Source organism: Physeter macrocephalus, chromosome 5 (genome assembly GCF_002837175.3).
Source record: "Physeter macrocephalus isolate SW-GA chromosome 5, ASM283717v5, whole genome shotgun sequence".
Lineage (NCBI taxonomy): Eukaryota > Metazoa > Chordata > Mammalia > Artiodactyla > Physeteridae > Physeter > Physeter macrocephalus.
In genome coordinates, this window is record NC_041218.1 from 95,133,263 (window position 1) to 95,161,048 (window position 27,786).

The following is a 27,786-nucleotide window of genomic DNA, read 5'->3' on the forward strand; positions in this document are numbered from 1 at the left end:
ATATACACACCATATTTTCTTTATCCATTTAGGTTGCTTCCATGTTTTGACTACTGTTCACAGCAGCATTATTCAGAATAGTCAAAAGGTGGAAACAACCCAAATGTCCATCAACTGATAAATATTTAAATAAAATATTTAAATAATAAATAATTAAATATTGCCAAATAAAATATGATATATCCATACGATGAAATGTAATTTGGCCATAAAAAGGAATGAAGTACTGATACATGCTACAACATGGATGTACCTAGAAAACTAATGAAAGAAGTTAGACACAAAGGTCACATACTTATTGTATGACTCCATTTACATGAAATACCCAGAATTTATATGAAACATCCAGAACAGACAAATTTATAGAGAAGTGAAATACTTTAGTGGCAGCTTGGGGCTGGGAAGTGGGGGAAGGGGAATATGGAGTAACTGCTAACGGGGGCGAGGTTGGGATGATGGAAATGCTCTAAAATTAGATTATGGTGATGGCTGCACAACTCTGTAAATATACTAAAAACCATTGAATTGTACACTCTAGTTTTTTGGTTGTGCCACACAGCATGCGGCATCTTAGTTCCCCGACCAGGGGTGGAAACTGCGCCCCCCGCAGTGAAAGCGTGGAGTCTCAACCACAGGACCAGCAAGGAAGTCCCTGAATTGTACACTTTAAACTGGTGAACTTGATGGTATGCAAATTACACATCAATAAAGCTATTAAAAAATCTAAAAGAGATGACAATATCATTTACATTGACATGTGGAATCCTCTGATTCTTCACTTCAAAATATCACACATTATCAAGCTCAATATCCGAAGTCCTTTATAGAATACACTAACCCTTTGGTGTGTGTTTTTTCTTTTAAATTATTTTAATCCAGAAATTCTAACAATATCATTTTTTTTAACTTTTTCACCACATGACCTGAACTGTTTTTAATTTATATACACATAATTAAACATCTTTTTGTGCTTGGGAAGAAATGTCTACCCATGCATTTCTGGAGAAGTGAATAGGAAAAAAGGAGAAAAGACAATGCTGTCTCTTAGAACAGTGAACACAGAAAACTTGTCAAGCAGTCAGTGATAACCAAAAAGATGAACCAACTCTCTGATGTTCTTGCCTGTTCAGCATTCAGTGAATTCTACTTATTTTACTGCTATTCACAACGTAGTCTTTGTATAAATTCCAAGTTCTTTCCATACGACCTTGCCCGCACTTGGATGCCGGACTACTCTGTCGTCCATATAATTGCTCATGTATCTACTCAACAAGCTTTGGCCCAAACAGCTACATTCACAAGGTCCTTCCTACAGATGTTTGTAAATGATGTCAAATGCTAAGGAGAAGGACGAAGAACATGAAATTGACACAGTTAACCCGGGCATCCTGCAGGTTGACAAGACACTCATGTAGCAAAACTACTGTGGCAAACTACATCAGACTATAGGTATCCTTCACAGTATAAAAGCAATTATTAACCTCCACCAACAACCTGATTATTAAGAACACACACCACCACAGGAAAATCCCAAAGTATGAGTTTGAGTCCACTTGGACATCACTCATATTATCTCTAATATGTTCTTTCCTACCAATACCTTCCAAAAACAGGGGACAACTGTAAAATCTCTAACTTATGAAATTGGAAAGCTAGAACTCAAAACTGCACCCCCACTAGGGAAATACTTCAACCAAAGTGATTTATCAATATTTTAAGTTACCAACATTTTATAAGGGATTGCTCTTAAGAAAGCAACAGACCTTTTAGAAAGCAGATACTCCAGCCCCAGTCAAGCCTTCAAATGAGTGCAGCCCTGGGCAAAAAACAGACTGAAATCTCACAAGAGACTCTGAGCCAGAGCCATACAGGCAAGTCACTCTTTAATTTCTGACCTGTGAGATAATGAAAGTTTGTTGTTTTAGGCCACTTAAATTAAAAAAAACACAGTGACTCAGCATCCTTTATCCCCACTGAGTTTTAAATAAAAATGCCTGGGTTTAAATTATACTGTCACCTACAAACTGGCACTTGCTATTTACCTCTACAAGGATTAAATTATGAGCCACTACAGCTGCTGACCTTCAACACCCTCTGAAAGGAGTTCAGGGTGGAGATCAGAAATCAGGCACTCTGTGCTCTGGGGAAAAAAAAAAACAAAACAAAAAAAAACTGGCAGAACAGGTCGTCAGATAGTTAGATATTTTCAGGAGCCAATTTTATGAGCCCAATTCTTGCATCTCCTCATATCTAGAAAAGCACTAAAATCCTTCATGGTGACGTATGCTCCTTGTGACCAGCAGTAACCTTCATGAGACTAGTAGAGAAACGTGTGCAAAAAAATATGTGCTTGACTGCATGCACTCCCCCTGCACCAAAATCCCATATATACTGACCTTCCCCCTACCTCTTTCGAGCAGTTCCTCAGAGCTCTCTGAAATGCTGTCTCCTGGGCTATAGCCCTAATCTTGCCCCAGATAAAACTTAACTCACAGCTCTCACGTTGTGCTTTTTCAGTCGACAACAGCTAAGTGAATTCATGCTCTAGCTCACATAAAATTTCCTAACTAGAAAAGTGCTTAGTAAAGAAACACTTTAACAAGAGGAATTTTAAAGGTACTCTTTCCTGAGGTCAACAAAGACAAGTAAGGTAGCGATTTCTTTCAGGAGTGAATTCGCTGCAGGTCTAAGATAGAGAAAGTTAGTTTAAATCTGTAATTCCCGCTGATTAATTCTATAGACATTCTATGAATGCCCTATCATTCTCTGAAGCTGCAGACCAAGGGAAAAAAACAGATAACTACTACAGAACATTCCATATCATTTGGTAGCTGAGCCTCAAAGCAGCCATTCCATAGCTACACCCTGCTATAGAAACACCACACAGAGCCTTCTCTCCACTGATCCCCAAACTGAATATGAAATAACATTCAGAGTTCCAGGACAGTGGTAGCATTTCATTATAAAAATGGTTTAAAAAAAATCTCTGCTGAATAAAAATAGAAAAATGAACTTATCCTATAAGCAGAGTCTTTAATTTTAGAATTTATCTACAAACATGTAAATGTACAAAAGGATTATTTTACTCTTATTTTTTAAATAGCACTAAGATAATAAAATATGCCAGGAACATGTCAGTAAAAAAGAGCCATAATTGTTCTAAAACTTTCTCAAGGCCTGCATGAGATTTTCTACAAGGGGAAAAAACACTAGTTTACTTGCTCTTTTGTTACTGTTAAATGCTACTTCTTCTTTGTGGAAGGGACAATATTTCAAAGCACTAGGTGGTAGCTGGAGTAACATCTCTGTTTTTGCCCTACATCTACTCCAAAGGAATGTCAGTGAGAAGCACTGAGGCCACACCTCCCCCAGGAGGTGACGGTCTCATGATTTCACTACATTGTGCTTTCGCGAATTTTCTCTGCATGAAGAGGCAGACATTAAAAATACTAAAGATAAATTAAAGAGCAAACAGAACCCCCTCAAAGACGGCATGTGACGGTCAACACGCAGCGTTTACCTTCTTCCCTCCGGTCACAAACTGCTTGCAGCTGGATCTCACGAAATGAGGATGCACGGCAATGATCTGCAAGGGAATAAGGACCCAACAGTGGTTTAGGAGTCACAGCTCCAGCACAGAATGAAAGCCCTTTGTACATTACCGGCAGCATGATCTAAAAATCAACCCGGTATCCTGGTAGGAAGTAATCCATGCAGGTAATATTCTGCACCAACTGAGGATGAGTTTTGCTCTGGTATGAAAAGGTTTCTTCTACGAAGCTGGGTCAAAGCTAAAAGATGAGAGTGAACAGTTGTCGTTTCTGGCTGAGTGGGACCCTCTGAGTGGGTGACCCTCTTTAGAGACAGCCAAGGCGGTCAGTAGAGGCAGAGAGATGTCACAAATGTTTGTAACTGAATACATTTCATAGAAGAAACCCAGAGAAAGAACCCAACTATCTCCTCGTCCAGACGCCTTCCAGTGACTGAGAGCACCCAGTGGAACAGGGCTGGCGATGCAGCCTCAGACACTTAGCACAATTACATCCACACCCTAACAGCAGAAAGACAACAGAGCTGCAGGACCCAGGAGTTCCGGACCTCAGCAGCCAGGCCCTTCCCTTTCACCTCCAGCCTCAGTTCCCAGCCCCCTGGCTCTCATCCGCTCTCCATGATCTCCTCCCAACCCCTTACAAAGGGTGCTCTCAAGGCTGCTCCATCCCTCATCACCGTTTACTTCACTTGCCAGTGGCATTTCTGAAGGTCTGGTGGCTGCACTCAGTGTAAACCCATCTTCGGGGCTCCCCTTTTATGGCTGTCAGACTGCAGAGACTCTGCCTCCTTATTTTCTTATCCCCAAACCCATGTATTCATCAACTAATACACTGTGTTTTTTTCCAACCTAACAGAATATTTCTGAGCATTAAAAAAAATTCACACAATTACACCTTCATCAAACTCCAACTAAATACATTCTACACTCTTATTAATTAACTAATACATTTCCATCCTCCAACGGAATAGATTCCTCTTCCTACACTGTCATTTTGAGGGCATTTAGCATATGACTCCTCACTTCTCTAACCATTATCCATTATCCATTTTGTGTTTTTAGGGCCAATCTCCATACTGAGGTCCATGTTCATGTTTCCATGAATGTTTCCTACATAGCATTTCCGCCAGATGTGCTACAGTTATCTAGACTCAAGCCCAAACTAGCAACATCCTTCCTCAAACCATCCCTTATTTCCATTGACGGCATTCCCACACACCATTACCAAAGCAAGAACCTGGATCTACCCTCAGCTCCTCCATCTTTTACGACCCTCGGCCACGCCATCACTAAGTCTTAGTAAGTCTACCTCCTCGAGGCTTTCCCAATTCATTCCTTCTACACCATCTTGAGTACTCGCTCTCCCTCTTTTCATTGAGCTCCTGTAACACCGTTTCTAGAGTACAGCATTAGCCTTCTAAATCGTCTCCTGTCCCCAGTCACTCTCTTGCTTACATCCCCCTGCACTGTGGCAGGGCTGGCTTTCTAAAACACACAGCAGATCCCATCTCTCCTTCGCCTGTTGATCAATAAATGTTTGAATAAACACCTGAGAAAAATCAACGACCTCTTCCTTTAACAACTGTAATACCCACTGTAACTACCATGACTGTTACCTAAACTCGGTCCTGTTACCTAAACTCGGTCCTGTTACCTCGGGTCTATCAGCTCTCACATCTAACACTGTTATGGCTGCCATATTACTTTTCCTTTAGCTTAGCTCAGTTTACACCACTTCTTTGCTCTTCAACATTCAGTAATTTCTCCTTGTCTATCAGACGGAGTCCAAATTCCTTAGTCTGAATATAAAGCCAGCGTCCATCGGCCTGTGCAGCTTTCCTGCCAAGTCAGTATTTTATGCACCATCTAAACTAGACTATTTGCCACTTCCTGAACACGATTTGAATTTTCTAGCCTCTCCGTTTATATTATACTGTTCTTCCACATGGGAAGTCAGCTTTCTCCATCAGCCCCGTATATTAAAGCCCAAACAACAGTCCATCTACAAAGCCATCATTAACGAGGACAGCTAGAAGTAACCTCTCTCAGTTTTAGATCCCTTAACACTGTTTTTACCTCTGAGTCTTTAATCACAGATTGTGTGTGTGTGTGTGTGTGTGTGTGTGTGTGTGTGTGTGTGTGTGTGTGTGTGTGTGTGTGTGTATCATCTCACCCACTACAACAAAAGATTCCTGAGGATAGACTGAGATCACAGTCACATAATATACATTCTTTGTACCTTCCCAGCATCAAATAGTATCTGGTACATTGGTTGAACAGATACTTACTGACAAAATTAGTGCAAGATTGGTAGTGTTCAAAGTATCGTAACCCTATTGCCTTTGTTGAGAAAATCCTTAGAAAAATTAAAACTTACTGAATACTTACTTTAATGGGACAGTCAAAAGTCTCATGAAATTCTTCTCCAGAATACAGTCCAAACACCTGCACCTAAAAAGTAAATGGATCTTGTCAGTTCACCATGACAGTAACAAAGAAGGCTGCTGAGTCAGTGAGAACACATACTATCAATAAAAAAGTAGAATAAGGGATTTCCCTGGTGGCGCAGTGGTTAAGAATCTGCCTGCCAATGCAGGGGACACAGGTTCGAGCCCTGGTCTGGGAAGATCCCACATGCCGCAGAGCAACTAAGCCTGTGCACCACAGCTATGGAGCCTGCGCTCTACAGCCCGCGAGCCACAACTACTGAGCCCACATACCACAACTACTGAAGCCTGCGCACCTAGAGCCTGTGCTCCGCAACGAAGAGTAGCCCCCACTCGCTGCAACTAGAGAAAGCCCGCGAGCCTGCACACAGCAACGAAGACCCAACACAGCCAAAATTAAGTAAATAAATTTATTTTTAAAAAATCTTAAAAAAAAAAGTAGAACACCTAGTAATCTAAAGCCCTTGTAATCTCTATTACATATCCAATGAAAACAATTCTATGGGGGTGAAAACACACTGCTGAAATTAAATTTTTACATGTATTTCATGGATAGAGTTCCCTTTGCACACCACAAGTTTGTTTTATTAAATGGACGTCAACTTTAAAAATGAAATAGATATGAATAGGTTACTAATACCCTTTTATGAACTTCCCATAGACTATTCCTAAAGGAATTATTTATTCCTTTCCTTGAAGGAAAAAAGAGCTTCTTTTTTGAGTCACAGATACATAACATCAACTGTGCAGATCAAAGTGGCAAGAGATTACGTGAACTGCACTTCATTTACAATCTTATCTTGAATCTATTTAGAGCATATAAATGTAAGATTGAATTTTCTCCTTATCAGCGCCTCCCTTAAAGTTGTTTAATCTTAACCTTTTCTCTGAGTGATTGACTTTAAAAATTGAATAACATACATATTCAATTGAGTAATGTACATAAAGGGTACAGATGACAGATTCAGAGCTTGACAAATTTTTATGATATGAACATATCGCTGCAACCACGACCCAGGCCAAGAAGTAGAACCCAAGAAGCTCCCTTGTATTCCTTCCCATTCATTCACACCCTCGCAAACTAACCGCTCCTCCAAAACCTATCACCTTCAGTAAGCTGTGCTAATGTTTGAATTTTACATAAATAGAATCATAAACTATTTCACTGGCTTCTTTCACTCGACATTTTCTTTCTGGTATTTATCCATACTGCTATGTACGTACAGCAGGAGCTGGTTCTTTGTCGCTGCCGTATAGTATTTCAATATATGAATACATCATAATTTATGTATCCATCTTCCACCGATCATTTGGGTTGTTTCCAGACGGAGGCTATTATGAATAATGCTGCAGTGAATACTCTTTCCAAATCTTTTGGTCCACTTATATACCCATTTATGAAGAAATGGAATTGTTGAGTCATAGGTTACGCATCTGTTCACATCTAATAGACAGCCAGACGACTTCGCAAAGTGGTTCCAATCAATTTACACTCTCACAAGCACAGCATATGAATTCCAGGAGCTCTCAAACACGTGGAACCAGCTATTAGGGGCACTTAGAACTATTTCCCAACACTTGAGATGTGTTCACTCTTTTTCTAGTCTCTAGAAGAGTGGTGTTATTTCTCCTTTAAATGTTTAAGAATTCACCTGTGAAGCCATCTGGGTCCAATGGCTCTCTGTGAGAAAGTTTTTCATTACAAATTCAATTTTTTAAATAGATATAAAACTACTTAGACGTCTTCTTGCTTTCATCTTAGTTTTTTTTTTTTTTTTCTTTTTTTGGCCGTGCAGCATAGCATGCAGGATCCTAGTTCCCCGACCAGGGATCGAACCCGTGATCCCTGCATTGGAAGTGCACAGTCTTAACCACTGGACCACCAGGGAAGTCCCCATCTTAGTAAGTTCTGAGTAGTTCATGTGTGCAAGTTCCAAGAGGAAAATGTACTCATGTTATGATATCATTTGAGGAGATAAATTCTTTCGTTAAACTATAAAATCTTTAGAATATTCCACTCATTTTGTGACTGCTGTTTTTATACCTTTGTGCCAAGTATGTTATTTGGGTTCCAAGAACAGCACGTGGTACAATGTAACATAGAGGGAATTTGATTTACTCAGAGCTAGTCTGTTAAAATGTATTCTTGACATGGCAAATACATGCAGGCCCCACTACCACCTTGCTTCTCATTGTTCAGAGGGCACTGCATCACTGCTTTTATATGAATGTATACGCACAGGATGCATTGAACTTCTTATAAAATGGCGGTAGAGAAGCTCAAAAGAAAAGCACTGCATTCAGAGTTTTACCCTATCCCAGGAAGATGTAGTTGACTAAGCCCAACAAATCCAAGAAAACGGGGTCAAAATAAGACAAGTACTGTATCACCTGAATCTTAATGGAGTAAATTAACAAGTGCTCAACTTATTAATGTTACATCAGTAGAAACTCATGCTAAACTAGGAAGTTTACATTCTTCTAACACAAGCTACTTCTATGAATTCATTCTAACAATGTCACTGACAACGTGGTCCCGTCAACTCTTACACTCCTACTACCAACTTGGACCTCTAAATACTTCCACGTGCTTTACCTCGGTGGGTCTCAGGCCAGACTGCACAGTTAAGATTCCTGGAAATTAATGGCCAGATCCCACCCTAGACAAACTTCTGGTGGGGTAAAATGATGTATTTTTTTTCAGGTGGAACATATTTATTTCACTCATACCGTGGTCAACATCTAGCTATGTCTAGATGTTCCTCTTAGCTCTAAATTTATTTTTTAGCTGTAATCTGACTCGCTTTTAACCAATGGGGAAGCCCTGTGTGAGGCACAGCATAATTTCTAGGCTAACATTCCAATCGGAAAGTATATTTCGATAACCTCTCCTCAAAGATGTGATGTCACTTCTCAGTCTTTTCCAACTGTGGAGGGAACAACCTTCTGGAAAAGCTGTCTATTAAAATGGCCAGTGTCATTCTGGCTTTTTTAGAAATTTTATTCTGAATTAAACTCTCCTTATGGATTTGAAAATGAGAAGAAATACCTTTGAAATGATATTTTTAAAGATTGATAACTGACAGTATGTAACTAGCAGTGAAAATCTTGCTCTGCCTCACTTGGCCCTTATAGCAAGACAGCTAGGGATGAAAGCAAACACCACTGTGCCTGTTTAACAGATGATTCTGTGGAAAAATAAATGACTCACCTGAGGTTGTAAAAGTCAAGAAGAGTATTCCAAGCCCTATTCTTCTACACTCTATCAATATAGGAGCTAGCCTAAAATTTGCAAATAATAAAGATATCTTTCTACAATATATAAAGTATAAGAAAAGTAGAATAGGGAAAAGAAAATCAAAAGCCTCAAATATTTGCCAAACTAACATGAATGAATCAGACAACTCTACAACAGAAGTTGAAACTAAATGCAGCAGACTATTCATTCAAATGGATAAAGTTCCTTCTGACTATAACAGGGTAAAGACGATCTTAAGAACAAAAGTTAAGTGATTTTTATTGCAGGGAAAAGTACATGAGCTGAAAACAAACAAATATGAGCCCGTCGAAAAAGACTGAGGTATCAGTGAGAAAATAAATATTAGAAATATTGTAAATCTAATGGTGAAAATTAAATTATGAATTTCCAGGGGTGTCCCTTTAAAAATCACAAATCCAACAACAAAACAAACAAAAAATCGAATCCATATGAAGATATAATAGTAGAGTGATAAGAAGGAATAAACAGAAGAGAACAAATTGCAGAAGTTCTTAGAAAACAGGCTGAAACTCATAACTACCCTTTAGAACTAGTAGAAGCAAAAGTGTCAGAGCGTACCCGGATTAGGGGCTGGAGGGGTGTTTGCTGAAGGCGGCAAAGCAAGATTAGAACTCTTAGGTTAGTCTCTATTAGTATGTTTAACTGAATAACATTTTCCTCAACTGTCATTGTCTCCTTCAGTATGGAAAACACTGAGACTTCACAAGACAAGTCTCACAAACTTTATCAGTACAAGCAGGGTAAGTTGTAAAACCTTTGATATTTTGGTTCATTTCACTAATGTGACACCCAAACTAGTTGGTCAGAACTTAAACCACTAAAGCTAGTAAAATGCAAAACAATTCTCATTCATTTCCCCTCTCTCTCCCTCTTTATTGTCATTTTCTCAGTGATTAGCACACTCCTCTGTGAAAAGAATCCGTTGAATTATTGCTTAGGAAGTTTGGGCTTTTAGGAAGATTGCATCTGAGTTAAGAATCATATTTTTAAAGGTTAAAATAGAGAGGATCCTTTTGATAATGGTATCCCCTATAGCAGCCCTGACAACCTCTCCCAATTTGTCACAAAAATGCCTAATGAAGGAAAAGAGAAAATTCAGAACAATTGGCCTTAGAGTCAATCTACTGCAAAGTCTTGGAGGATTTCTCATTAACTACAAACCCACAGAGCCATAGGAGGACCACAAAACATATGTGCTATGTGTTTACCACCAGAAGTAAAGAAACCCTACCCTCATGAAACAATCAGGAAGGTGTATAAGCCTTCTCCCCTTTAGCATGGAATTCTATGTATTTGCAAACCAGAAAACTGGACGACGGGCCATCTGACATAGAGAAACTGTGACTGAGGTGACCAGAGTGTTGGACAACCCTCCCAGCTATTACTTCATTGTAACAGCCCCTCTCAAACCCCGGCTTGCAAATAACAACAGGTCAAGCATTAGAAGAACAGGGGTGAACATGTAAACTGTCATTCCATCTAGGGCAGTGGCTGGAGGGACCCTCGCAGGAGAGATGGCAGGTTTTCATATTCTCCACCCATGGAGAGTGTCAAAGACCCAGGAGGGAAGATAGGAGAGGCTCCCAGTTCACTGGAGGAGCTGCCTTAACTGGATACCTCCAGTCAGAGGAAATGGAGCTCATTAACAGGTCCCTGTGTGAGCTGAAGGGTGACTCTACAACACCCAAAAGGATATGTTATCCTTTTGGATAACAAGGGGCCTGAATCTGTTTGCTAACCCAGGTTCAGAAAGAGCTTGTCTCCCTGTGCTGGAATGGATAAATGAATAACAAAAATGCACACAAGGTCTATAAAAAGAATACTGCAGAACACAACTCCAGTGACTCAGAGGGAGAAAAACCATGCTTTAAAAAATGTTTTAATAGGGACTTCCCTGGTGGTCCAGTGGTTAAGACGCCATGCTTCCACTGCAGGGGGTGCAGGTTCGATCCCTGGTTGGGGAGGTAAGACCCCACATGCCATGCAGCACGGCCAAAAAAAAAAAAAAAAAAAAAAAAGTTTTAACAGTAACCAGAAAAGAAAAAAACAAACAAACTACAAAACTATTTGTCAACTTCAGTAAGAAGAAGAGACCTCTATGAATCTGGAGCAAAGGACAGGACAACAATGATAAGGATGATGGTAACAGCTGATGACTACTACGTGTTTCTTCTGTTCCAGATACTATTCCAAACCACTGACATATATTCACTAATTCATTTCTCCTAATGATTAATGAGGCAGGTACTGTTACTATCCCCCCTTTAACAGAGGAGGAAATGGGGTGAAGCACAGAGAGGTTTGAATCACTTAGCTGACAACACACAGCTCAAATGTGGCAGGATAATTCCACTCCCAACCACTCCACCTCTAAGACACTCTAAGACACACAAGAAGTCATAATTTTTGGTTTTAAAAATTAAACATAGATCAGGCTGACATGAAAAGAAAATTGGGAGAGATCGAAAGAGTTCAGGAAAAACAAAAAGGCAAAACAGAATAAAAGTCTACTCCAGAAAGCAAAATTGATATCGGAAGCAAAGTACCTCAGCAAAGGGACCAAACAAGAAGAGAAACTCTCCCTGACTACAGAGAAATAAGAGGATAAAAACCATGAGAAAGCAAAGCACATGTGTGAGGTATATGTGTGTGTGTGTGTGTGTGTATGTGTGTGTGTGCCACAAAACATAACCAATTTTTCTTACAGTATATTTTCTTTCTTTTTAAAAAATTAATTAATTTTTAAAGATTTGAGTATAGTTGACTTACAATGTTCTGTTAGTTTCAGGTGTACAGCAAAGTGAGTCAGTTATACATACACATATATCCACTCTTTTTTAGATTCTCTTCCCATACAGGCCATTAGGGAGTATTGAATAGAGTTCCCTGTGCTATTTGGTAGGTTCTTATTAGTTATCTATTCTATATATAGTACTGTGTATATGTCAATCCCAATCTCGCAATTTATCCCTCCCCCTCCGAGGTAAATCACAGCAAGATCTTTTTTTGATCCACCTCCAAGAGTAATGAAAGTAAAAACAAAAATAAACAAATGGGACCTAATTAAACTTAAAAGCTTTTGCACAGCAAAGGAAACCATAAACAAAACAAAAAGAAAACCCACAGAATGGGAGAAAATACTTGCAAATGAAGTGACCAACAAGGGATTAATCTCCAAAATATATAAACAACTCGTGCAGCTCAATATCAAAAAACAACTCAATCAAAAAAACGGGCGGAAGATCCAAACAGACATTTCTCCAAATGGCCAAAAAGTACATGAAAAGAGTCTCAACATCACTAATTATTAGAGAAATGCAAATCAAAACTACAGTGAGGTATTGCTTCACACCGGTTAGAATGGCCATCATCAAAAAATCTACAAACAGGGCTTCCCTGGTGGCGCAGTGGTTGAGAGTCCGCCTGCCGATGCGGGGGACACGGGTTCGTGCCCCGGTCCGGGAGGATCCCACACGCCGCGGAGCGGCTGGGCCCGTGAGCCGTGGCCGCCGAGCCTGCGCGTCCGGAGCCTGCGCTCCGCAACGGGAGAGGCCACAGCAGTGAGAGGCCCGCGTACCGCAAAGCGGGAGAGGCCACAACAGTGAGAGGCCCGCGTACCGCAAAAAAAATAAATAAATAAAATAAATCTACAAACAATACATGCCGAAGAGGGTGTAGAGAAAAGGGGACCCCCCTACATATAGTTTCAAAAGAGAAGAAGGGTGGATAGGGCTTATCCATTCACCAGCTTACCTTGAAAAGGTGAGTGAGGTACAACAAAATAGGAGGGGAAGAGGCCAGACTACAGATGGTTAGTGAAGGGTTAGCAATAAAAACACAGTGAACTTCGAACTTGCCACACACCCAGCACTGGCTCTGCCACATTCCCATCCAGGCCTCGCACTGTGCGCACTGCCCAGCTGAGGCAGCGGAGGGGCCGGGGGTCAAGCAACATCCCTGACCTAATAGAGAAGAGTGGGGAAGCCGCCCAAGCAGGCGCGGGGCAGAGCAATGCTCTTAGCCTCAGCGCGATACCGCCTCCAGCCTAAGTGTTATTGAGTTTCTCTGAAGAAATGAAAACACGTGGAACTGAAGCAATAATCCAAATCAGGACTGAAGTCAACTTTCCTGAAATGAAAACAATACTTCAGTATATGGATCAAAAGGGCTTACCCTCTTCCAGACAAAATGAATGAAAATAGACCCAAACAAGACAGTAACTTAGCAAACGGAATTACAAGGGCTGCTCGTTGCCATTGGTAGTGTTGTCGTTATTATGATGAGTCTGAGCTCCAAGGCAGGACAAAAAAAACATTAAAAAGGTTTTGTGAAACAAGAAAAATAGGCTGGCCTCTGACATGTCTAGGAAAATAAAGGTTAGTCAGAAGGGAGCAAAGTCTCCAAAACTTTGAGAGAAAATAGTTCAACCCAGAATTCCATATTAAATTAATTCTAGTTTATGTATGAGGGTGACATAGGCAAGCGATCAGAAAATAAGGCTGGTACGCACTTATGTGGAGAGTTACCTGAAAATGTATACCAGTAACACACAAACGCACACACGCACACACCGTATATGTGTGAGTGTATTTCAAAATTTGGAACTCGAGGATAAATAAAAAGATTAGAACTGAGCACCAGCTGACTAAACAGAGTAAATTTTAAACAACTGTTAGAATTATGACTTTAAAACTGAATATCAAAGGTTATCTGTGAAATAGAAGGTAATGATTTGTCTAGGAATCTTAATGCACTAAAGAAAGAAAAATCACAACAGCCATTGAAAGAGGCACGAGATCTAGGTATCTGGAGCTGATCTTGCTCAATAATCTTTATGTTGCTATCATCACTAACCACTTTACTAGATCACTGTATATTAGCGCCTCAATTTTCACAATTCTGACTAACCCACGAAGAGGGCTAGCTTACACAACTACGTGCGCTGAAATATTTATTTTCAATTCTATCAACACTGATAAAATATATGAGAAAACCATTCTTTAAAAATGCATCATGGCATGCGGAGGGGGAAGGGTAAGCTGTGACGAAGTGAGAGAGTGGCAGGGACATATATACACTACCAAATGTAAAACAGTTAGCTAGTGGGAAGCAGCCGCATAGCACAGGGAATGTATAACTGATTCACTTTGTTGTAAAGGAGAAACTAACACACTATTGTAAAACAGTTATACTCCAATAAAGATGTTAAAAAAAAATGTGGGGTGTGATAGAGGAAAAAAAATGCATCATGGGTCTACAACAAAATATGGCAGTTATAAATTTGACTAAAATAGGAAAACAGAGGTGCTTGCCAAGAAGTGTGCCAGGAGATATCTGAGGGTCATCTCGTTATCCACCAGACACAGTAGTTAAAATATACTGCTTTGCCACATCAAACAGTAATTCTTCAAAATTTAGAGTTCTGAAAATTCTTAGACGAAGTATCTTAGTATAAGTTGTTTTCCAATTCAAAAACAATATTCTCTTTCAACAAATTAGTTCAATTACATTGGCATTAATCCAGAAGGAATTCCTCCTCACCTTTCAGAAAACAAAAATGAAGATGATCTTTCTTATAAATACGAAATGTTTCAAGAGTTTGGATAATTCTTCTCCATTTCTGCACATACCAACTCCTCCCTTATCTATCTTTAATGGTGTGGTTCATCTCAGAATTTCAGAAAATTTGACAGTGCTTTTTGAAAAGCATGAGTGTTCCAATTACTATTACTAGACTCTTTGGGTAATATTAGGCTTAGACATATAAAAATGCATTCTTGTCTGTCAAGAAGACTTCATTTTTCTTTTGTTAACAGATTAAATGGGTATAAATCTCTTACACTGATTACACTGTTTTTAATTTACTTATCCTAATGGCCCATTGAATTTAGATCCCATAAAAAACAAAATTAGATTAGGAAATCTGCTCTATGAAGTCAAGACTATGTAAGGTTCTGTAATGATTCTTAATGCACTCTCTTCTTCAACTGTTATTTTAGAAGAGTAGCTTAAATGCGCTGTGCATTAGAATTTTATCATTGCAAACCAACATTAGAAAAGACTTCCATTGACTGAAAAACAAAAGACATTCTTATAAGTGGAAAATCAATCACCACAACCACTAAATGTCACACTCAACATCAGCAAGAAGCACTGATAATTGTTAGTTATACACTGCACAAATGATGTACGTCCTCGGTCGAGGAAGTAGGGGCCAGGTTTTTAGGAACTGTACATATATTGATTTTACATTTATTTAATGTGGCCACTGTAAGACACTTTATTCTTCTGATAAACTATGATTGCTTATCAGAAGATTCTATAATTCAAGAGAAACGTTCATAACTGGTGTGTGAAAATGAAAACCACCAGCCCACAGAAATCATGCCCACAAAATCCAATTTTGTGGATTTATAGCAGAAAGGCATTAAACCACTGTCTTGCAGGAACTGCAGACCAGTCGCTGAAGCCTAAGTGGCACGGCAGTAATGATTAAGGTGACATGTCCCTCTGCCACAGCTGTTAATCAGCTTAATACTAGTTACATTATTGACATTCTTGTAATTATTTTTCCTAAGGCACGTTTGCGCAAAATATATTTTACTTTAATTATGAGCAATCGGGAGCAAGTCCGATACCCAAAAAGAATAATCAAGCTTCTCCTACTGCAGGTATACAGTAGGCACAGCACTGCTCCGAGCCCTTGGAATTGGTAACATCACAGCCCACAGAGCTGGAGCACTGCTTTCCACGTGACCATGTAATCCCCATACCTTGCCGTCCTCTGAACACACGCCCATGTGTTCGCCACTTTCATCCAGGCTAATCTGATTTATCTTCACAGGACTCTATTAAAAACAAAAGAACAAACAAACATGGTAAACCTTCAGAAACATATATATATCAAAAGTTAAATGCCTTGGCTTTTTGTAAAATGTAAGTGATACAAGTTGTCTATTAGTTTAGATGCAGGAGCCCAAGACATATTTTGCTTCTGCAAATGAAAATGATAAAATAAAGCTTTGTTCCCAGACATGTAGTAAGCCCAGAAACCTAAGATTTCCCCAAATTACCTATTTCACGTACTTGAAGTCCCAGCTAAAAATGGTACTTTTCTTACCTGTTATGTACCTTTTTATTTGTTCTGTTCTATTTACTCCACAGTCCTAAAATTCTTTCCCAGCCAAATTCGTTAAAAGAACAAAACAAAAACCAAAATAAAAATCACGATGTAAAGAAAAATTTTAGTTTTTTTTTTAATTGAAATATAGTTGATTTACAATGTCATGTTAGTTACTGGTATACAGTAAGATGATTCATATATATATATATATACACACACACACACACACACACACACACACACACATTCTTTTTCATATCCTTTTCCATTATGGTTTATCACAGGATATTTAGTTCCCTATGCTATACAGTAGAACTTTGTTGTTTATGTATTTTATATGCAGTAGTGTGTATCTGCTAATCCCAAACTCCTCATTTATCACTGCCCCACCACCTCTGCCCTTTGGTAACCGTAAGTTTGTTTTCTGTGTCTGTGAGTCTGTTTCTGTTACATCACATTCCACGTATAAGTGATCATATGGTATTCGTCTTGCTCTTTCTGACTTTCTTCACTTAGTATGATAATCTCTAGGTCCATCCATGCTGCTGCAAATGGCACTATTTCATTTATCACAGGAGATTTAGTTCCCTATGCTATACAGTAGAACTTTGTTGTTTATGTATTTTATATACAGTAGTGTGTATCTGCTAATCCCAAACTCCTCATTTATCACTGCCCCACCACCTCTGCCCTTTGGTAACCGTAAGTTTGTCTTCTGTGTCTGTGAGTCTGTTTGTGTTACATCACATTCCACGTATAAGTGATCATATGGTATTCGTCTTGCTCTTTCTTTCTTCACTTAGTATGATAATCTCTAGGTCCATCCATGCTGCTGCAAATGGCACTATTTCATTCTTTTTTAAAAAAATTTTTATTGGAGTATAGTTGCTTTACAATGTTGTGTTAGTTTCTACTGCACAGCAAAGTGAATCAGCTATACGTATACATATATCCCCTCTTTTTTGGATTTCCTTCCCATTTAGGTCACCACAGAGCACTGAGTAGAGTTCCCTGTGCTATACAGTAGGTTCTCATTAGTTATCTATTTTATACATAGTATCAATAGCATATATATGTCAATCCCAATCTCCCAATTCATCTCACCTCCCCCTTTCCCTCTTGGTATCCATACGTTTGTTCTCTACATCTGTGTCTCTATTTCTGCTTTGTAAATAAGGTCATCTATACCAAAGGCATTATTTCATTCTATTTTTATGGCTGAGTAATATTCCGTTGTATATATGTACCACATCTTCTTTATCCATTCCTCTGTTGATGGACATTTAGGTTGCTTCCATGTCTTGACTATTGTAAATAGTGCTGCTACGAATATTGGGGTGCATGTATCTTTTCGAATCAGAGTTTTCTCTGGATATGTGCCCAGGAGTGGGATTGTTGGATCATATGGCAACTCTCAAATCTTAGTTATTTTACTTTGGCTCACCAGCCAATCCATTTCTTCTTCTCTTATAAATTACTAAATCAACTTTTTATTTATACTCTATGCTTAGTACTTTCTGGGGGAATTCCACAGGGTCTAATTGATAGTAACTAACTTTGTCATCCTCCATTCTTTTGAGTAATCTCAAATTTAAAAATCTGTGAAGATGGAATTAGGCATTCTATTTTGGATGTAGTAGGTTAAACACACAACTGTACTTTTAATTATCCATTCCTCTGTTGATGGACATTTAGGTTGCTTCCATGTCTTGACTATTGTAAATAGTGCTGCTACGAATATTGGGGTGCATGTATCTTTTCGAATCAGAGTTTTCTCTGGATATGTGCCCAGGAGTGGGATTGTTGGATCATATGGCAACTCTCAAATCTTAGTTATTTTACTTTGGCTCACCAGCCAATCCATTTCTTCTTCTCTTATAAATTACTAAATCAACTTTTTATTTATACTCTATGCTTAGTACTTTCTGGGGGAATTCCACAGGGTCTAATTGATAGTAACTAACTTTGTCATCCTCCATTCTTTTGAGTAATCTCAAATTTAAAAATCTGTGAAGATGGAATTAGGCATTCTATTTTGGATGTAGTAGGTTAAACACACAACTGTACTTTTAATATTTTTCACAGTTTTCCAGTTCTCTATGTAGCCAACTGTTTACTCACTAAAATATGCATACAGGTGGATTTTCTAAAGAGGAATCAAAATCAGTAAATGTTGACAACATTAAAAAATGGCAACCTTTTCTTTTCTTTTGCTTCTTAAGTAATGACAGTTTACAACTATCTTCCACAAAACATGATAAAACAAACTAACCACAAAATGAGAATTAAGACTTCATCGGTTTCAACATGAGCCTGCAAATTCATTTTTTAAAATACCTAACCTTAAAATAATTTGGCTTGTGCATAAGAATAAAATGGAAATACACAAAATTGACTGTTCCATGCTCAACGGAAAATATCTTCAAGCTAGTAAGTCACGGCCAGGACAGACCAAGACTCCCTGACCTTGGAAAGGCCACCCACTGACTGATGCTGCTGAGAGAAATTCCCATGTTACAGGTGGAGACAGCTGGCTACAGAACCCTTTCTCATCCTGATCCCTAAATCACTCCTGAAACTCAGCTCATGAAAACCAAGCGATCTCCTTAAAAGTTCCTAGAATGTTAGAACAGGAAAGGACCTCACAGAGATATCTGATCCATTTATAGGAGAATAAACCAACCCCATGGATGAGATTCACAACAGAGAAAAAGCAGAGCCAGGGCTCTGACCTTAAGAGCAGTGACAAGAACTTTGTGATGGGCAGCAAGGAAGATGCAAAACAAAAACTGAACTGGGAAAGCAATGAGGCCAGTGTGTCTGGACTTCTGGCCGATGAGTCTGAATGCGCAGCTTCTACAGTCTTCTTTGGATAAATGCTTTCCTCACTGAGTACCTTCTGTTGACAACTTCCTGATTCTGATCTTTTGTTCGCCAAACAACATTTTAATGCCCATTTTACTTGCGGCAAATATAAACCCCACATAACTCTGACTGTAATTTAACTGGTCTCTAGTTATAACCTACCTCACATTATAATTCAATAGATGTGTGTAGCTTGATCACTGCCAAGGTTTCCTGTCCTAACCAATATGGTACTATCCACATGTGACTATATAGAAAGTTAAGTTAGTTAAAATCAATCACAGTTAAATATTCATGTCCTCAAGCACACAGATCACGGAATGTTTTCATCATTTCAGAAAGTTCTAGAGGGCAGCACTGTTCCAGGCCTACCAAACTGAGCCTCAGTGCTGAGTACAATGCTTCTTCACAAGGCCCTTCTGTACAACTTACATCGAGAAGTATATCTTCTCCCCATGTACCTGTCAAACTGTACGTCATTTGTTCTTGGACTCTGTGCTCATGGCCTGTGCTAAGATTCTAGGAATCACGCTGTATTATTTTCAAAGACCTGGCATACACGTTAGCTGATCCTCACAACTTCTGGCAAAAGCAGTCAGCCTAGGATGGTTATCTCCACCTCACAAGAAGGAAAATGAGGCCTCAAGAGTTTGCGTGAGCTGTCTAGAGCCCTAATACTGCTATGTGGCTAGGCTACACAGTGGTATCCTTAGTACGAATAAACCCAACTTTTTCTTACAGCATGTTTCTTCCTGAGGAGAAACTAATTTGTATCACATTAGCAATATTATGGGGGAAAATAAATCATAACTACAAGGTATAAGAATCCTTTTTCCTTTATACCTGTTAGCAATGGTTAACTTATTTTTTTTTGCCAGGGATCAATATTCACTGATTTATTTCCCCAATTACTAACAACATAAACATTTTCTTAAGCCTGTCGGCCAATTAATTTGTTCTTCTAAAAACTCTGTTCACATCTTATTTTTTCTATTAATGTTTGTTCTTTTCTTGTCCATTTCCTTCTTTTTTTTTTTTTTTTTTAAAGGGTATGAGGTCTTGGTACAATACCTTACCCTGACATTGTATACGTGGTCTCCTGTATATTTTTGCAGGATGGTTATTGCTTTATCTCTCACATCTAAGTTTTTAATACTCTCACGATTCATCTTATCTTCTTCCAAATGGATACCCATTTGGACTAGCCCCATTTTTTAAAAACCACACCCTTCTCCTTCTGAAGAGAACTATGTTTATCATATAATAAATATTTATATACACTGAGATAATCTTCTGGGTTTTCAACTCTTTGTCCATTGTTACATCCTTTCAACATTGATTTAATTACAGAAGACGTACATGGTATGTTGATATCTGGTAAGGTGAGTCCCAGTCACAATTTTTCACACTTTCCTTGGTTTTTCTCAAGTATTTATACTTTCATGAGAATTACAAGATAAAATGACCCCCATATGTTGCCACACATAATGGTCATTATTCAATCCTAACTTACTTTACCTAATACAAGCATGTAACACTGAAGACCACTCTCCCCCTCTCTCTGCTTCCAATGTATCATACTTGTCTGAGTTTTCTTTGGAATTTCTAGTTGCTCCGTCTCAGTCTCTTTGGCCGAAAACTCCTCATCTCCTGATCCCTGTACCTCATAGCTCAGTCCTGGCACCTCTTCCCTTTTACATCTACACGAGCTCTCTTGGTATTCTCTCCAGGCCATGGGATGACTCCTGAATTGAAATCCCTAAACTGGGCCTCTCCCTATTCCAGACCAATATCTAGGACTGCTTATTTTACATATGTACTTGGATGCCTAAACGGGCATATGAACTAAAGCATATCCAAAACTGAGAATCTGATCTTCCTTCCTGGAAAGGCTCTTCCTGATGTCTCGCCCATCTGTAGTAGTCAAGGACTGATACAATCCTCTCATTGCACAAGACAAAAACCTTGGAGCCATTCTTGACTCCTTTCTTCCACACTTTACATTGCTATCTGTCAGCAATTCCTATCATCTCTTCAAACAAAATTTATCTAGACTTTCACCACCCCTATGGCTGCCATCCTGGTTTAGGCTATCATCACCCTTGCCTGGATTATTGTAATAGTCTCCAAACGGGTAGACCTACTTCTGCCCTAACTCTCCTAGAAATCTAACCTCAACAAACCAGTAGAGTATATTGTTAATAGGTGGATCAGACAATGTCACTCCTTGTTTCAAACCCTCCAAAGGCCTCCCATCTCAGGATAAAACCCAAAGTGTTTATTATGACCTGACAGTCCTAAATGATATGGCTAAAGCCCTGCCTTATTCACCCTTGGCCTTGTTCTCGCTCCTCCAGCCACGGTGACCTTCTTGCTGTTTCTCCAGTCCTAGAGCCTTTGCATTTGTTTGCTGGTGCCTGGCATGCTTTTCTGCCAGTTCTTCACTGGTAGTCATCTTTTCAGGCCAATGGATCTGAAATTTCAACACTTCACCCAAACATTCATAGCTCCTTCACTGTAATACTTATTTTTTCTCCTTAGCACTTACTACTATCTTACTATGTATTTTACTTATCTTATTTACTGTCAAACTCACTCACTAGAATATTTTCATGAGATAGTTCAAAGAACACAAACTTCCAATCACACACAAAATCTTCCAGACGACAGAATAAAAAGGAAATGCTCCCCAACTCATTTTACCAGGACAGCATAACCTAACAACAACAAAACTCAACAAAGGATGTTAGACAAAAATACAAGTAAATCTCACTCATGAATAGAAATGAAAAAATCCTAAAGAAAATATTAACAAAGTCAGCATATATTTAAAAAAAAGATAATTTTACTCCAAAACTACGAGGCTGATACAAGATAGCAGAATTAATATATGATAATTTTTTGCATTAATAAAAGAGGAAAATCATAAGATCGTCTCAAGAGGAAATTCATAAGGTCATCTCAATGATGCAAAAAGTGTTTGACGAAACAACACTCATTCATGGTAAAAACTCTTACCATTTAAGGAGAAAACTTCCTCAAACTCACCTAAGGTGAAGCGTTGACAGCTCTCCCTTTGATATGTTTACAATATGTTGAGTCTTCTAATCCATAAACATGGAGCATTTCTCCATTTATTAGGCCTTCTTTAATGTCTCTAAATAAAGTTGCCTATGTCTCCCCTTAGAGGTCTCATACTTTGTTTTATTCTGGGAGTAGCGATGACAGTCAGCAGGCTTTTCTCATTCCTGATATATGTACAATATGATTCCACTTACACAACCTAACAAAGATAGGCACAACTACACCATAGTGTCCAGGGGGTGCACAGAGAGGACATAAAATGAAAAAGAAAAGCTAAGCAGTTATTCCTACGAAGGTCAGCACAGTGGCTCCCACTAAGGGAACTGCGAGTGTGGGTGCGGAAGGGAATCACACGGTCTGCTCTCGACAGAGTGGTAGTTCACAGGATTGTTTGCTTTATTACTATTTGTTCCCCTGCACATTTTAAAATGGGTTTTAAAAAGTTATATTTCAAAATAAGAACAAACATTAAAGATTTCTAAATAAAATTAAGAAGAATTTGCCCATCCATAAAAATGTCTGGGATCTACACCTTCAACGGATTATTTCTTGGTTTACGCTTATTTTTCCCACAACTGTCAAGCTACTCAAATGTCCTAATTCTATTCTGGTCATTTACATTTTCCCAGAAAATTGTGCATTCCAAGTTCTTAATGATGAAATATTTTCATTTCACTTTGTATTCTTTTAATATTTTAATAATACTAATGATATTAATACTACTACTACTAGTAAGTAGTAATACGACTACTAATAAGTAAACATTTACTATATGCTTATTATACATCAGTCTCTATTCTAAGAGTTCTATACATATTAAATAATTTACTCCTCACAGAAATTCTGTGAAGTAGGTAATATTAGTTTTCCTATTTGGAAATAGCAAAATATATACACAGCAATATCTCACATGTATATTAATATTTTATTTCCTTTTTTACTGTTATCCTTATCAGATATTTATCAGTTGTATTGGCCTTTTTATAGACGCAATACTACCATCAATCAATTTGCTGGTTTTTAAAAATAAATTTATTTATTTAAAAATTTTTGGCAGCATTGGGTCTTCGCTGCTGCTCGCGGGCTCTCTCTAGTTGCGGCGAGCGGAGGCCACCCTTCATTGCGGGGCATGGGCTTCTCACTGCAGCGGCTTCTCTTGTTGCGGAGCACAGGCTCTAGGGCACGCGGGCTTCAGCAGTTGTGGCATGCAGGCCCAGCAGCTGTGGCTCACGGGCTCTAGAGTGCAGGCCCAGTAGCTGTGGCTCGCAGGCTCCAGAGCACAGGCTCAGCAGTTGTGGTGCACGGGCTTAGGTGCTCCGCGGCATGTGGGATCTTCCCAGACCAGGGCTCGAACCCAGGTCCCCTGCATTGGCAGGCAGATTCTTAACCACTGTGCCACCAGGGAAGTACCTATTTGCTGTACAATTTCGTTGACCTTACTCTAATTTCCTGGCATTAGTATAATGCTCGTTAGTTGTAACTGCTCATTTCTTAATCATAAAAAAATCAAATATTTTGCATTTGCCTTTGGGTATACCAATGGCCACAAACCAGAGACCAGAAAATACTGTGTTATTGTAATAATTATATCTCCTTTGGGAAAAGTAACATTTTATTTTCTTTTGTTTTGTTCCATTTCTAAAGGTGGTGGTGGTATTATTTGCTTATTTATCAAATTATTAATAAACTCTAGTGTGACTACAGTTGTGGTCAGTTATGTGGTCTGTGTCTATCTGTTAAATTAATGGGTTGCTCTTTGAAACATAAGATATCATTTTGAAATAATTCATATTTTCTATTTTAGGGTTCAAAATACATTTCTTTTTTTTTTTTTTTTTTTTTTTTGCGGTACGCAGGCCTCTCACCACTGTGGCCTCTCCCGCTGCGGAGCACAGGCTCTGGATGTGTAGGCTCAGTGGCTAGGGCTCACGGGCCCAGCCGCTCCGCGGCATGTGGGATCTTCCCGGACCGGGGCATGAACCCGTGGTCCCCTGCATCGGCAGGCGGACTCTCAACCACTGCACCACCAGGGAAGCCCCAAAATACATATATTTTTAATAATGTTGTATATATTATTTAATTTCTATATGTCCTTGTTTAACTTTTTCTTCTTGATCTAGCAAAGACTGATAGAAACATGCTTCAAAAACTTCCCACTACAATTGTAGTTTTGTCCATTCCTCCTTGATTTTAAAAACCATTCTGATCCAGCTATTAGATGACCTATAATTTGGCAAATCAAAGGGTATAATTGTTATATTTTCCTTTTCACTTGTACCTATCATCAATATAATATGCATTCTGCTGGTTAATGCTCTTTTGCCTTAAACTCTATTTTTTCTTATACTGTTACTGCCAAAATGCTTAATTTTTGTTTGGCTTTTTATAATATATTTTTGCTCACATCCTTATTTTTCACTTCCATCGGCTGGTGGGATATTTGTCCTTCAAAGCTGAGGCTATTTTTCTTCTAGTAACAATACCTGGCCCATTTAGTGTTCTCTTAGTTGCTACATTCCTTTATACTTTAAAAATTACGTTTCTCCATCTATTATTCTTTTGCTATGTTACTCAAATTCTTTTTCTTGACGCATCAAAGAATTTAGATAGTTTATTCTATTTTTATCTTGTTAGTGATTATCTTTAAATTACTAAATCATACTTGAATTATGTCTCTTCCCCCCACCCGAAATAAATGCAATTTAGAAGATGAGGTATTTAGCACATGTTTATTTACCACTTCCTTCTTTCCCTATTTTAAAATGAGAGCACAAATATTTTCTACTTCTTAGGTCACTTCAAATAGAAATGGAGAGAGAAGCTAGTTAATACATCTGTAAAAGCTGCAATCTTGGGCTTCCCTGGTGGCGCAGTGGTTGAGAGTCTGCCTGCCAATGCAGGGGACATGGGTTTGTGTCCCGGTGCGGGAAGATCCCACATGCCGCGGAGCAGCTGGGCTCCTGAGCCATGGCCGCTGAGCCTGCGCGTCCGGAGCCTGTGCTCCGCAACGGGAGAGGCCACGACAGTGAGAGGCCCGCGTACCCGCAAAAAAAAAAAAAAAAAAAAAAAAAAGGTGCAATCTTAAACTATACATTCTAAGCGTGAAGCCAGAGAAAGAAATTGTTTTGCTATCAGGGTGTCCATAATTTTAAAACTGATTCACAACAGCTCATTATCATGAACACTGCAAATAACTTGGCAGCTTACTGTACATTTTAAAATATTCTTTAGTTTTTGAAGAAATTTGGGTTTTCTACTCACGTAAATCAAACCAACTAAACAGTCAACTCCCAAAAGAAACAAACTGTAGATAAACAGGAACAAGAGGCAACCTCAGTAACAATCAATACATGAAAAGTACAACAATGAGATATTTAACCTATGGAATCAGCAATCAGCAAAGATTTTTCAAACACCTTAGTTTTAGCGAAGAAGCACAAAAATAGACACTCCTCTTACATTGGGAGTGGTAATTCAAATTTGGAGAAACTTGCCGAAGGATCATTTGGCAACGTGTATCAAAATTCTTTAAAATATGCGTTGCCTATTATAACCAAGGAGAAGTACAAAGATTATTTTGCAACAAGATGCTTTCCATAGCAGGTTTCTTTTGTAAGACACTGAGAAATGAAAATTACCTACGGACTTCCTTGGTGGTCCAGTGGCTAAGACTCCACACTCGCAATGCAGGGGGCGAGGGCTGGATCCCTGGTCAGGGAACTAGATACCACATGCCGCAACTAAGAGCCCACGTGCTGCAACTAAAGATCCTGCATGCTGCAACGAAGATACCGCGTGCCACAACTAAGACCCGGTGCAAACAGATAGATAGGTAAGTAGGTAAGTAAATACATAAATAATTTAAAAATTACCTAAATTTCTAAAAGCTAGGAATCTAAATGTTCATTTTTAAAATTAAGTTAAAAAAGAATCATTATTTAGAGAAGAATATGGCCTTAGACAAAGAGAGGTCTGGCCTTTGCCCTCGGCTTCTGGAAGTCATCTAAGTCACACCTGCACATCTGATAGGAGCGTCTTATGGTGGGGCTGCTTGGGCCACAAAGACCAAGCCTGTGATTTAGGGTGGAGGCTTTGGGTCACAAGGTATCGGTCAACCCGGAAGCTGAAATCAACCACGTGGACAACCCAGCAGCCAATCATGACTCTGTAACAGAGCCCGAGTAAAATCCCTGAATACGAGGCTCAGCTTCCCTGGTTGCCCCACGTCTATGTAGGGGTGGAGGTTCCATGTCCTGAGGACAAAGAAAACTTCACTTTTGGAACCATCCCAGGCACGGCCCTTTCTGTGGCTGAATTCTTGACCTGTCTCCTTTTCCCATAATAACTCAGAATTGTGAGTATAATAGCTTTTAGTGAGTTCTATGAGGCCTTTTGATAATTATCAAACATGAGGGTGGATCTAGGGACCCACCCGAACTTGCGGCTGGTGTCAGAAGTCTTCAGCAGGCTTGGCAGTCTGGAGGACCGTGCCCTCAAAACTTATAATTTGGCTACTCTGGGTAAGTACAATCTGATGTTTATAAACACTACTCTATTTACAGGTATTTGAATGTAATATATGTGACTAGAAGCAGATTCCCCAAAATATTAGCACTGCTTATAGCTGGGTGCTGACATACTATTACTATGTAGGTTGTCCCTTTCTAGGATCTGCTAATTTTCTACAACAAATATTTATGGTTTGTAATCAAAAGATAAATATTTTTAAATGATTACACAGTAAATCCATGAATCTAAAAACAAAACGAAACCACAGTTAATCTTAATTGTTAAAGCCATCCTTTGGGGGACCTGCAGCACATTTTTATCTTGAGCAATAATTGAGTATCATCACTATGCATGTTAGTTTCTATAACAGTTCTATAACATTTAATAAAGAATAAATAACAGGGCTTCCCTGGTGGCGCAGTGGTTGAGAATCCGCCTGCCGATGCAGGGGACACGGGTTCGCGCCCCGGTCCGGGAAGATCCCACATGCCGGGGAGCGGCTGGCTCGTGAGCCATGGCCGCTGAGCCTGCGCGTCCGGAGCCTGTGCTCTGCAACGGGAGAGGCCACAACGGTGAGAGGCCCGCGTACCGCAAAAAAAAAAAAAAAAAAAAAGAATAAATAACAGGATTTCAATAGTACAGCTGTCAATGGTACATAATCATTCCTGTCAGAAACAAATGCCTTCCGTATATCTGCCATTTCTAAACACTAGAAATAAGCAACAACAACTGAACAGGAAAGGAAGGATACAGGAGGGAAACAGGAGGGCAAGATTCGGTCTTTCTTCAATGCTGACCTTTCCTGTTTTATACATACAATTTAGAGAGTATGTTGTGAAGATGGGCCACTGAAATAGATGCAGACAAGGGTAAGGAACCAGAAGAAAAAAAGATCAGAGAAAAATGGCCTCAGCTGTATTTTCCATTA

The 27,786-nt window shown here is 39.1% G+C and overlaps 1 protein-coding gene across 3 annotated transcripts in view; it reads right to left on the minus strand.

The window, feature by feature from the left end:
- The window catches only part of VPS41 (VPS41 subunit of HOPS complex), a 210,565-nt gene that overhangs the window by 110,533 nt on the left and 72,246 nt on the right, over positions 1-27,786 (minus strand). For all 3 annotated transcript variants that reach the window (XM_028490200.2, XM_028490199.2, XM_007127370.4), the window contains 3 exons: positions 16,051-16,125; positions 5,939-6,001; positions 3,521-3,586 (listed from right to left, as the gene is read on the minus strand). In XM_028490200.2, the coding sequence (XP_028346001.1) occupies positions 3,521-3,586; positions 5,939-6,001; positions 16,051-16,125 (204 nt within the window). The remainder of the gene's footprint in view (positions 1-3,520; positions 3,587-5,938; positions 6,002-16,050; positions 16,126-27,786) is intronic.